Source organism: Panicum virgatum, chromosome 5K, assembly GCF_016808335.1.
Source record: "Panicum virgatum strain AP13 chromosome 5K, P.virgatum_v5, whole genome shotgun sequence".
Lineage (NCBI taxonomy): Eukaryota > Viridiplantae > Streptophyta > Magnoliopsida > Poales > Poaceae > Panicum > Panicum virgatum.
In genome coordinates this window covers 40,374,189-40,387,378 of record NC_053140.1, presented here as the reverse complement: position 1 = coordinate 40,387,378, position 13,190 = coordinate 40,374,189, and the positions used below count along the sequence as shown (strand labels likewise).

General features: G+C 52.2%; 2 protein-coding genes across 2 annotated transcripts; both read left to right on the top strand.

Moving 5' to 3' along the window:
* Positions 1-176: 176 nt before the first annotated feature.
* On the top strand, positions 177-10,551 carry LOC120707488 (cytochrome P450 72A225-like). Its single transcript, XM_039992395.1, has 3 exons — positions 177-654; positions 9,952-10,172; positions 10,268-10,551. Exons 1-3 carry the CDS (start codon positions 345-347, stop codon positions 10,535-10,537), a joined length of 801 nt encoding a protein of 266 aa, XP_039848329.1. The 5' UTR covers positions 177-344; the 3' UTR covers positions 10,538-10,551.
* On the top strand, positions 10,524-11,883 carry LOC120707489 (cytochrome P450 72A14-like). The gene is made up of 2 exons (XM_039992396.1): positions 10,524-10,719; positions 11,160-11,883. Exons 1-2 carry the CDS (start codon positions 10,552-10,554, stop codon positions 11,583-11,585), a joined length of 594 nt encoding a protein of 197 aa, XP_039848330.1. The 5' UTR covers positions 10,524-10,551; the 3' UTR covers positions 11,586-11,883.
* The last annotated feature ends 1,307 nt before the right edge of the window (positions 11,884-13,190 follow it).

The following is a 13,190-nucleotide window of genomic DNA, read 5'->3' as shown; positions in this document are numbered from 1 at the left end:
CAAGTGTGATTGAATTGACATGATCTTAAGCTTTACTCAAGTGGTTATCCTTCCAGAGAAGGATTAGTTTATCTAGGAGCACACCAACGTTCCAGCATAGACGGTATCCAAGACAGATGATATCATGAATTGGTCAAGATCACTAGGAAAGCAACCATGTTGAATTTTCGTCTATAAGCCAAGAAGAGGCTTCAAGTCAAGAACGCAGAGTGGCCAAGACGCACGTTTCCGCTGAGCTCCATCATTTTAATATATAATAGCACAACACACTGCTCCCAGTCGCACATCCCCTGATCTCACCCGACCTCTACCTTCTGCTTGCTTACCACTGCGGCAAGAAGATAATGGCGACTCGAGCTCTGCTGGCGCTGCGGGAGGCCTGCCCGTGGCGGACCCTGGCCGGCGCGGCGGCGGCCGCAGCGCTGCTGTGGCTGGTGGCTTGGTCGCTGGAGTGGGCCTGGTGGACACCGCGGCGGCTTGACCGGGCCCTCCGGGCGCAGGGCCTCAGGGGCACCAGGTACCGCCTCTTCACCGGCGACGTGAGGGAGGACGCCCGACGCAGCCGAGAGGCGCGGACGAAGCCGCTGCCGCTCGGCTGCCACGACATCGTCCCCCGCGTGCAGCCCATGTTCCACGACCTCGTGAAGGAGAACGGTAATTCATAACAAAACAAAAATTCGATTTACATCCTCAAACTATAAAAACCAATTTTCATCCTTAAATATAAAACCGAATATAATAGACCATCCAATTTCAAAACTGAATAAATTTGGCCCTTGAATAGATTTGAGGGTGGTTTTTGTATTTTTTAAAAGAATTCTAATTGGATCTAAAAATCAAAACTAATTTATTTGTAATAAAAAAATATGAAACTAGTACCAAAAAATTTTAAAAATATAATATATCTATTATTGCTCTATTTAAATCTTAGTTATTTAAAAATAATAGGCATAACTACAAGAAACCAAATATTATGAACATAAAAATTGGATCTCAATAACTCACAACTACCATACCAATACAAATGTTACGTTTTTAGAAAATTTTTGATACTCATTTCAATTTTTTATTTAAAATAAATTAAGTATGAATTTTTGAATTTATATTTGAATATTTTAATTTTCACAGAATAGAAAATTAACTCTGAAACCATCTAAGAGGTCCAATTCGTCCGGTTTCAACAATTGGATGGCATATGTTATTTGGTTTTGTAGTTGAAGGTCGAAAATCGAGCTTTTTGTGATAGTTTGAGGGTGTCAAACCGGACTTTTCCCTAATTCCTATGTGCTCTCATTATTCTCCTCAGTAAAAAAAAAAAGAAAACTTCATTTCAGTTTCAATATTGTTATGTGAAAATTTATTTCTTTAATCTAGATAACATGATTTGCCTTAGGATATTTTTATGATACAGAAGTTACATCATAAGTTGAGAACGTTTGGCTGGCGAATTTGCCAACAATCATTTAGGTAGCATGCGCAAAATAGCTTTACACCCCCAATGGCGAGCCTTGCTTACGACTGTTGCACTTCACTCGTAGCTCGTTCATTCACTTGCTCTTGAACTCGCTGCTTCGCTAGAAGCGACCGGTCGCCTCGTTTCCTCCGCCGAAAGATGCTTAGTCAGAAGTGATGAAGGAGGGGAGCTGGGGAAGGCTGAGAATGGCAAATGAGGGGGAGCTTTGCCCCTTGCTTTATAGAAATTGTTATGAACTTACTAAATGGCTTATTTATTCTCCCGGAACGCTACCAAATCTAATAGTTCCGTCTGCTCTTCTTAACTTAAGAACAAAGGCCACCATCCTTCTTATTCATTCACACCGCAATCACTTCCCTTCTGAAAGAAGACATGTGCATATGTAATAATGGGATAGTTGTTGTCTGGTGTATTTTTTTTTCTTTTTTTTCGAGCAATATCGGGGGGAGATCCCCACCAACCATTAACTTGAAACGTTCATAGATACAAAAAGATTCCTGGCATCCCAGAAAGAGAGTTACATGAGAGGGAATTAGGAGACAGAGGGTACAGGAGAGGAAACTTCAAGACAAAATTACAAACTGGTCTAGCCACGTTCGCCACTCACAGATACATGGCAGGGTTTTTTTGTATCTGCCTATCCAACTATCAATGTCCCTAGCGACGCGGTTGATAACATCCTGAGAACTTGAGTCCGCTTGATCGAAGATATCAGTGTTCCTGGACTTCCACAAGTGCCAGAGGATCAGGAGGATGATGTCAAGCCGCACATTGTCAGGAAGAGGAGTACTGACACTACTAGAAAACAAGCCTTAGGTCCACCCCAAAAGTACCAGTATCAAGATGAACCGGTACCTATGGTAGCATAGGTACCGGTTCATCTCCATACCGGTACTTTTGGGGTGGATGGAATCTTTGAATGGGCCTTAGGCACCGGTTGGTATTATCAACCGGTACCTAAGGCTCTCCATAGATACCGGGTGGTAATTTTTATATTAGTACCGGGTGGTACCACCAACCGGTACCTATAGACGAGCCTTAGGTACCGGTTGGTGTTACCAACCGGTACCTTAGGAGCCTTTGGTACCGGTTGGTAACACAAACCGGTACATATGGCTCATACATGAGTTACTTTAAAAGGAATATAGCTCCTTCTCAATCAGAACAACTGTGTAGCTGAGATGGTAAAGGGGTAGCGTGCGAGGCTAGAGGTCATGGGTTCAAATCCCAGCGAAAGAATATTTTGTTTCATTTTGGAGGCCTTAGGTACCAGTTATTTTACCCGGTACCAAAGGCTCGAGCCATTGGTACCACTTTCGGGGTACCGGTTCAAAAAACCGGTACCAAAGGGCAATCTCAACCGGTGCCTATGGCACTTTTTCTAGTAGTGTGACTCCTATATCCCATGGGCGTTGCACAAGGCTACCAGGCACAGAGAAACCCAGTCTAGCCCAAACATCGCGCGCCCTGTGGCATTCAGAGAAGATGTGAGCATCGGTTTCCATCACACCAGTGCAAAGCGCGCACCAAGATTCCTCCAGGGTCTTGATGTTTCTGTAGTGCAAGTAGGCGCGTGTGTTGAGGTGCCCACGGCTAAGCAGCCAGGCAAAGAACTTGATCTTAGTAGGGAGTTTGGTGGACCAAATCATCATCACGTCCGCAGCAGGCGTCCCTTCCTGCATGGCTCGGTACGCCCCCCGCGTGCTGAACGGCTCCCGTTCTGATACGTGAAGAAGGCACGTGTCCGGGCCATCGCCGAGCTCTGCCTACTCCAGACAGCTTTGGAGGACGCTCTCATCAGCCCTAGCAGCGTTGGTGAGCCGAGGTCGCAAGTGTGCTTGGAGGCCAACATCAAAAACAACTCGGACAGTGAGATCTCGTCGTAGGACATGAGAATAAAGGGCGGGAACACGTCGCACAGCGGGGTGTTGAGGAGCCAGCGGTCATGCCAGAAGGAGGTGTGATCCCCGGTTCCCACGCGCACCCTCGTCAGGTCCTAGTAGCGCTGCAGCTCGTGGGAGATGAGTTTGCCAAGATAAGAATCCCTGGCCGCCTCCCTGCTGAGATCCGAGTGTGTGAGGAACCATTGTTTCCCGGGGAGCGACTCGGGGTCATGGAGCTTGTGCACAAACTTCAGGAGGAGGCAGTGGTTCATATCGGCGAGGTTTTTGACCCCAAGCCCACCAAACTCTTTGGGCTGGCACACGTCCGTCCAAGCCACCAGGCAGCTGGAGCCATGGCACTGTTCCTCGCCAGTCCAGAGAAAGGCTCGACGCTTGGCATCAAGAGCTTCCACAACCTTCTTTGGGAGCAGGATAGAGGACATGTAAAATATGGGCAAGCTACCAAGACCAGCACAATTCGGCCACCAGTGCTAAGTAGCCTCGCTTTCCGGCCAGCAAGGTAGCGATCAAAAGAAAACAGGAGGGGCTGGTAGTCAGCAAACTTAAACTTGTGTGGGGAAAGAGGGAGTCCCAGATATGTTTGCGGGAAAGAAGAGACAGAGCAACCCAGGATCTCGGCCAACTCCGCAGAGGTGGTGTCATAAACATGCATAGGAACGAAAGTGGATTTGTGGAAGTTGATCATCAGGCCGGTCGCGGCAGAGAAGTCCTCAAGAATGCGTTTGAGCGCAGTCATGGACGCCACATCCCCATTCATGAAAATCAATGTGTCATCCGCGTACTGAAGGACGGGACACGGGAGCGTAGCATCGATGGGGTGTTGCAGCTCCCCCCACTCAGCGCCGCGTCGGATAAGTCGTTGAAGGACGTCCGCCACGATGGTGAAGAGGTATGGGGAGAGGGGATCACCCTGATGGAGCCCACACCGGCAGGTGATCCAACGGCCGGGGACCCCGTTTAGCATGACAGCCGTTTTGCCGCTGGTTAAAATCTTGGAGATCCAGTTCCTCCAGTGATCATCGAAACCTCTAGCAGCAAGAATCGTGTCCAAGCTCCCCCATTCGACCGAGTCGAAGGCCTTTTTGAAGTCGAGCATCAGAACCGCCGTGGGCGCTTTGCGTTTGTAGCAACAGCTTAAAAGATCAGCTGCATACACGAAGTTCTCGGCGATGCTCCTCCCATGAATGAAGCCAGTCTGATCAGCATCAATGAGAAGCGGGATGACCGGTTTCAGCCGATTGACCATCACCTTGGTGAATAGCTTCATTGGGCAGTTCTGCAGGGAGATGGGACGAAAGGCATCGGCAGTGCGCGTGCCATCCTTCTTTGGGAGCAGGACGAGCAAAGCTCTGTTGAGCGCATCAAGGTCAAGGCGCCCACCATGGAAATCCTGGAACAAAAGTGCGACATCCTCCCGTAGCAACGACCAGAAATGCTTGTAAAAGGAAGGACCAAAACCGTATGGGCCAGGGCTCACGTGCATGTCCATCGCAAACAGAGCGGCAGTGATCTCGCTTGTAGTGAATGGGGTGGAGAGGTTATGAGAGGCGAGATCCAGGGAGGGGTAGAGGTCTCCAAGGTTGAAGTTCCAAGAGGTGCCCCTGGTTCTTCCCAGCAGAGCCGAGTAGAAGTTGTGGAGGACAGCACACTTGGCGCTGTGCGTCGTGGCAATGATAGCATCACATTCCAAGACTGCAATGTTGTTACGCCGACGTCTCCCAGATGCAGCCGCATTGAAAATATGGGAATTCTCATCCCATTCAACGGCAAGACGTACATGGAAGCGCTGGCGCCAGAACGCCAGCTTCTCCGCATGGATGTCCTGCAGGCCTCGGACTGCAATGCACTGTAGCTTCTTCTCATTTGGCTGTAATGTACGCTGTTCCTCAAGAAGATCAAGGGCGTTGATCAAAATGCGCGTGTCCTGTGCCCGCTGGTCAATTGGGATGAGACGTTTTGCCCAAGAGTGACAAGCACCGCGGCAATGCTTGAGTTTTTGGACGAAAACCTTGCTGCTTCCTCCACGCGCAGGTCGCGCAAGCACATCGTGGATGATCGCACGGAAGTTTTGGTGGAGGAGCCAAGAATTCTCAAGCCGGAAGCAAGCACTACGAGGGATTTTGGTGCTAGCAATGAGGAGAAGAGGAACATGGTCCGAGCAGAAGCATGTCAGAGAGGAGAGGGTGGTGTTAGGGAAGATTGCATCCCAATCTACGTTGACGAAACACCTATCGAGGCATACCAGAGTAGGCTCGTCTCGTTTGTTGCTCCATGTGTAAGCCCGGTCAATCAGCGGGATTTCAATTAGGTCGAGGGAGTTGATTAACTCGTTAAACTCATTTGCCTCGGTAAAGTTGAAATGATCGTTGTTTTTGTCACCAGGTTCATGAGTGAGGTTGAAATCCCCCATCACCACCCAGGGGCCATTCATGGAGGTAGCAATAGCAGCAAGTTTAGAAAAGAAGCTTTGCTTGTCCTCGTGGTTTGCAGGAGCGTAGACATTCGTGAAAGTAAACTCAGTTGTGTCCTGCGCGAGGAGGAATCTGGTGGTGAGGGTAAATTGCTCAGCACTAGAGGCAAGGAGGCAGCAAGTATCATCGTCCCAAGCAGTGAGGATCCCGCCCGACGCACCGGTGGAATCACAAGCCACGCAGTGCCGCAGCCGGCTAGGGAGAAAGGACGTCAGACGTTGCACCGCGAGGGACGGGAGCTTGGTTTCCTGAAGCGCCGCAATAGTGGGCCGAACAGAGATGAGCTCAGCGAGCACATCGTCCCGACGGGAAACATGGCCAAGTCCACGAACATTCCACGAGCAGATAGAGAGGTTCTTATTCATGGGGAACGTGAGGGGCACCAAAGAACAGGAACATGAACAAAGTAGAACGGAACGCACAACACAAGCACAACACATAACTGAGTTCACGAGACAAACATGAGGCATACAAGTTACGCCGGCCGCCACCAAGCCGGGACCCCAACCACACAGAACAAACCGCCATACGCTCACGACCTAGCACAGGGGGGCCGAACAAAACATCAGGCCAAGTACTCACATGCTCACACAGCAGAGGAGGAGCAGCCCGGACATGAAGGACAGGATCACACCGGACGGGGGAGCACCCTCTAGCAGGGTGTTCACAGCACGAATTATTGACTACACACAGCATCAGGCCACCTCGGCCACCTCCTCGTCGTCGGAGAGGTCAGGGAGGCCGCACACACGCCCGACGCAGCGCAGCTTGTTGGAGGAGATGCGGCGAGGCGGAGGGCGCTCGAGAACCCGGACTGAGCGAGCGCCTCCCGCATGCGTGTGGAGGCATGCGCAAGATCTAGTTTGGCCGCCTTGACGCGAGTTGCCTTGGAAGTGGCGTCGACGTAGAGCGGGTCCTCCTTGGCGGCGAGGCGGAGGCTATGGCGGCGCGTCTTGGCCGCGCTGTCATGAGCCCGCTTGCGGCGAGCACGGCGGCGACAGACACTGACCTCGTGCTCCTCCTCCGCCAGCAGGTCGTCGAGGAAGGGAGTGGTGGAGGGAGTGCGACGGACGAGGTCAGTCCCGCCAGCGGGTGCACCAGCCGGCAGGGCAGGAGGTGGAGGAGTCGGCATGCGAGCAGGCACCGCGAGCTCCCGGATCACGATCCGTGTGAGCCCAGCCAGTGACAAGGCACGGCCGAGCACAGAGAGGGCGCCAGCCACGAAAGTCCAGAGCGGCACCAAAGGGTAGAGCTGCGGCCCAAGTGCACGGGGCCTGCCAACAGGCCGGGGGGGGGGGGGGCGGCCCAGTAGCACCAGAACGCGGCGGCCCACTGCCACCCCGTAGCCCAGCAGACCAGTTCCCGAGCGGGTCGAAACGCGCGGGGCGCGCTTGCTCGGGGGAGGGCACGACGTCGTCGTCCCCCCAGTCGGAGAAGCAGTCCTCGTTGGGGAGAGGGGCTCCATCGGGGTGCGACCAGAAGCGGACGACGTGCACCTTAGCGATGCCCGCGAGGCCGCCACCAAGATTCCGGACCACCAGAAACGGCTTGATGAGGCGATCGTCATCAAGGAGGACAAGCACCCGGACGGCGGAGTAGTCCGCGATGTCCGCGCCGCAGTCGCTGCCAGGCGGGCGGTCGCCCACTTTCTTGATGCACTCCTTGTCGACGCAGCATACATGCTCGTAGACCTGAAAAGCACGCGTGATGCATGCCTTGGTCCAGTGCTCCGGGGGGAAGTTTGTCGCGGCGAGCACCACGAGGTGGCGGTACCGGCAGACAAAGCGGAAGCCCGCCTCCTCGTGCGGGACCAGGCGGAGGACGCTCCCGCCAGAGAGGAGCGGGCCACGCCGCAGCACCTCCTCTCTGAAGAAGGGGTGGCGGAAGACCACCATCATGGAGCCATAGGAGGAGGCAGCCAGCCGGATGGGAGGGTCGCCGCCACGCTGTTCCAGGGCAGTGCGGATGAAGAGCCCTGGGTCAGCGCACTCAGGCTCGATGAAAGCGTAGGCGAGGCGCCAGCAGGGCTCCATGTCCACATGGGGCATGTGGACCTCAGCAAAGTTGCCTCCGGCGAGGGCAGTGCCACCTGGTGGAGCAGCATGAGTGGAGGGGAAAGGGGTGGCGGAACACTAAGCATGGGCGCGGGGAGGGGAACGGATTCGGCGGCAGGAGAAAGGGGGACATCTGCAAACCGGACAGTGGGAACATGACGGTGTTCCCGGCAAGCGCCAGGGGGAGCGGGAGCGGGAGTGGGTGGCTGGAGAAGGATGGAGGACGCCCGGGTTCGCTGACTACATGTCGAGCGTCGGAGACCGCCGGACCAACGCACCCCCAAGCGGGAATTCACCGGGGGGCGCAGGCGCTCTAAGGCGGGGTGGCGATGGCGAGTCGTCGCTGGAGGAGAGCGCAGCCCTCCTCGCGACCCGCGCCCAGAGGGAGGCCTGGCCGGCCATCGAGCACGTCGAGCTGCGGTGGCCGTAGCGGAGACACTGGCGGCACCGGACCGGGTCCCGGCACGCCTCGACGAGGTGGTCGGTAGCAAGGCACCGAAAGCACTGAGTGTGTGGCGAGGGAAGCGAGCGAGCACGTCGAAGCCTCCAGCCATCCGCGGTTTTTATAGGCACCGGCGCGGAGGAGAGCAAGGCAAGGAGGTATGGCCGTACAGCTCCAGGACTCTGCTTTTGACCGGAGCAGGAATTTTCCGACGAGGCGATGAGGTCGTGCGGCGAGTGACATCCGCCCGGCGCGGCGGGCGCAGCGGAAGTGGCAGGAGCGGCGGGAGGGGGATTTCTGATCGGGGCGCGAGGTGACGGCTCCACTCCGGGGGTTGAATGCATAGCAGGGGAGTAGGGAGTCCCGAGGGAGGAGCGATCGGGAGCGGAGCGGACTTCCGGGATTGCGTGGGGGCCGGCAACCGCATCAATGGCGGCGAACGGCCGAGCAGGCGGCGGGCAGGTAGGGGAGTGAATGCGGGCAGCCACTGCCTGTTCGCAGGCCTGATAGGCCGACACCGGCCCGCTAACGTCTGCCCCTGCTGAGGCCCATTCTCCCGGCGGAGGCTTTTGAAAGCCGGGGGGGTCATCAGCGGCAGCCGGTTTTTGAATTTCGCAAGTGACGTCAGCCTCACGCCCAAGGAACCTGTTCTTGCTTGCGGCCATGGCGGAGTCCAAGGAGGGGAAGAGAAGGAGGGAGACATCACCCACGCAGCAGAAGCCACGGGAGACAATAAAGGAGGCCAAGTTTTTGTTGACAGCCCGGGCCGAAAAGACATCTCCGGCAATATGACTCACGGCGAAACGGTGAAACGGCCTGGAGAAGCAGAAGTTGAGCGCGTTCTGAACTTGCACAGAAGAAGGGGGAGAGGAGTCCGTGTCTGCACGGAAGTATCCCCAGGAAGCGTGGGGGATCCCACGGGAGCCGTAACAACGAGCATATGGAAATGCCGAAGAACAAGTTCACAGAAGGACACACCTGGGTGCAGAGAGCTGGCGGGTCGGGGCGCCGGTTTCGACTGCACGTGGAAATCGGAGCGAAGGCTGGCGCGGTTTCCGCGCGTGGAAGCAGAAGCACCCGGCCAGGTTGTTTGTTGGTGATGGGCCACGGCAGCGGCGCAGCCGCTCGGGGCTGGCCCCGTGGAGGAGCGCCGTCGGCAACCTCCACGACGCCTGGAACGGCGAGGGAGCGGAACGGTCGCTCCGAGGGGGATGAAGCAGGGGGTGAGGGTGGCTGGGGTGGGTTAGGAGAGGTGCATGGGAGGAGAAGATGCGAGGGTAGGGCAGGGAGAAGGGATCGCCGGGCGTCTCGCCGGCGGCGCAGGGTGTGCCGCCTGCGACAGCGCCGGGAGCGTCAGGAGCGCACATCCCACTTCCGGTGCGGTTCTAGTCTGGAGATAGTAGATGTCTCTGTCTGGGTGTATTTGACAAGAACAATTATCAAATTAGAGCACGCCTTTGAATAAGACTTCCCGTGTGACTGTCAGTTTATTTCCCCCTTTTCTCTAGAAAACAAAAGGGGTGTGGCAGCTTTAGTGTCAGAAAATGATTTCGATGCAGTTTGTTGGTCTTCTTATTTATGAGGTTAATTCAAACCTCAAATGCAGGGAAATTGTCATTCTCTTGGTTTGGCCCGACGCCAAGGATGATGATTCCTGACCCGGAGTTAGTGAGAGAGATTTTGTCTTGTAAGTTTGGCCACTTTGGCAAACCGAAGACAGCTCGTGTCTGGAAGTTGATATCCAACGGGCTTTTTTATCACGAAGGAGAGAAATGGGCAAAGCACAGGAGGATCCTCAATCCTGCTTTTCACCATGAGAAAATAAAGGTTATTTGAATCTTACTCTCATGACTTTATTTTTCTCAGTTTTGCAAGTTACATATTTGATAATATCTATACTAACAATGATGTGTCCTTCACAGCGGATGTTGCCGGTATTTTATATCTGTTGTGTCGAAATGATTACAAGATGGGAAAATTCAATGTCGCATGAGGGGTCTTCTGAGATTGAGGTGTGGCCTGAGTTCCAGAATCTTACTGGAGATGCCATCTCAAGAACCGCGTTTGGTAGCAACTATCTGGAGTGTAGGAGAATTTTCCAGCTGCAAGGAGAGCAAGCTCAACGCCTTATACAGTCTTTCCAAACAATGTTTATCCCTGGCTATTGGTTCGTTCTTCCCCTCCAACAGTAGCAAAACTTTTGTTCATGAGGAATAAATTGCGTAGCTGGGTATTAGTCAGACATCTACATGTTCCTGCAAAAAATTCTCTTTGTTACTCCTATCCATATTTTAAGACCCCATATCAGTTCCAGTATAGGAAGTTAGCTTTCTCCGTTCAAGAATATTTTGATAGGTTGAGCCGCCTGAAGATTGTAAGTATGAGATCAGTGCACTTTTATCGTGAAATTATACACAAAGTTTAGGGCATTGAAGACATTAGTAAATTTCATTACTTGTTTAGAGTGAAGCAAAGTAATAGAAGGATTTGATTATAATTTTGAAATATTATCTTTTCCTTTCATTGAACTAATGATCATCATCACGTGATTCTGTGGAAAATTATTACTGGTTCAATATTACAAGGGCTTGCATCTTAGGCTTCTTAGCAATGGTAACATTATCACCTAGCTTCTTTCAAAAAATATAACATTAGTACCTTGAATCATGGCTGACTAAGTGAATAGACTGAGAATGCTGGAGCAGACCTAGACATGATCTTGAAGGAACCTTTCAGAGGAAAAACAGGGTACCTGCTGTTTTCCGTACTGTATATTTGGATTAGTGATCTTGACCTTCAGATTTGCTTCTACAGGTAACAATGATTCTATACGAAGTCCTTAGGTTGTACCCACCAGTAATCTTTCTAAACAGAAGAACTTGCAAGGAAATGGAGCTCGGTGGCATCAAATACCCTGCTGGAGTAAACCTTCTGCTGCCTGTTCTGTCCATTCACCGTGATCCCACCATCTGGGGAAAAGATGCAAATGAGTTCAACCCGGAGAGGTTTTCCGAGGGCATCTCTAATGCCACCAAGTACCACACCGCCTTCTTTCCATTCGGATGGGGACCCAGGATCTGCATCGGCCAAAATTTTGCATTACTTGAAGCGAAAATGGCGCTGTGCACCATTCTCCAGCGCTTCTCCTTTGAGCTCTCTCCGTCCTACACCCACGCACCATACACCGTGATAACCCTGCACCCTGAGCATGGTGCTCAGGTCAAGCTGAAGAATCTCTGATCATGATGATCATGCTGAGCTGTGAAACAACTACACCTATCTCGTGTACCTTTATATGCTTTCTATAAAAGCCACGGTGATCCCTGTTTTCTAAAAAAACAACTACACTGATGATTATATAAGTATGTAGTTTAGAGCTTAATAAACAGAATTTGTATGATTGTGTGAACAGATAAAATGTTCAACGGGAAAGTAGTAGCTCACCACTCATTGTGCCTATTTGTGAGGTGGTAACCTGGCTATGCTCTACCTGTGATCATTGAATTTTCAAGTCTAATGCTCTTTGAGCTTTTTGTGAGTCGAATAGAATTGGACCTTAAACACGTTTCTATGTAGCTGCTGTTGTTCACTGACTGCAGGACTTCATCTTCTGCGGGTAGTGCCATGTCCTATATGAACTGCATATGAATGTAAGTAGTAGCTAGTTACACTTCTCTACATAAGGCTAGCAGGTACCAAGGTGTACGATTGCTAAGATTTTCGAGAAAGCATGTCGACCACATGTAAACTTCCGTGAAAAAAATGCGCTTAGTTTACAGATTCCAAAATGATTTAAGCAGAATACACATGTGCTCGTCAGTGTTGGAGAACCCGGCGAGCTCCCGTCGCCGGCGTTCAGCCTCACGCGCTCTCACAAGCTCACGAATAGAAAACGAAGAACACGGAAGTTTTGGTGCTGCTAACTGGAAGCGTTTTCCATCTTGATTGCAGGAATATAAAGGGATTTACATACTCTAACTGACTCCTACAAGTGCGGCAAGCCGCAGCTCTGGACGTGCCATCCCACGTCCGGCGATCAAGCCGCACCACTCCTGAAGACGCGCTCCGCATGCTGTCATGCGCTGAGCTCCTCTACACACGCACAGCCGTTAGCTAACAGGCCGGCTTATTGACCACTAACAGATACAAGCACAGGATTAACACGCTAACATTCTCCTCCTAATCCTAATGCTGAAGCTTGATGTTGACGACGCCAATTCGATCGCGCAGTTCCTGGAACTTCACATGGGCAAGTGACTTCGTCATAATGTCTGCGAGCTGATCACCGGTAGAAATCTGCTCCAGAACAATCTTCCCGTCCTCCACGCTCTTCCTAATGAAGTGATATTTGGTCTCAATGTGTTTACTCCTGTCATGGTGGACGGGGTTTGTTGACGGTCACTAACGACCCATTTTGACCGTCAACTATCATGCAAAAGTCGAGCATCAGAAGAAATAAATGTTAGCATAGGATGATTATTTGACGAATTCCACAGATGCTGGTCTGAGAATGTGTGCAGGTGAATTTGGACAAAAACTGCAGGTAATGAGCATATTATCCAAGGCATAAATTCTTGGGCCAAGCACAAGCAAGCCCAAAGGCCAAAAGGGCCCACTTGGCAGCTGCACATGAGAGGGAAACTCAGCCCACACGCGTGACACGTCATGGATCTTAGGCAACAACTTCTCGACGAATCAGACGCGTTCACGAGGATCTATGGGCCCACCAGAGCACCAAAACCGACTCAAGACAGGCCCTTACCCATATACATGACATGGGGGCCCACCTAACAGTCTTCTGACCAAAGACCGGGGCGAACGGAGCCAGCCCACAGTCGGCCGACC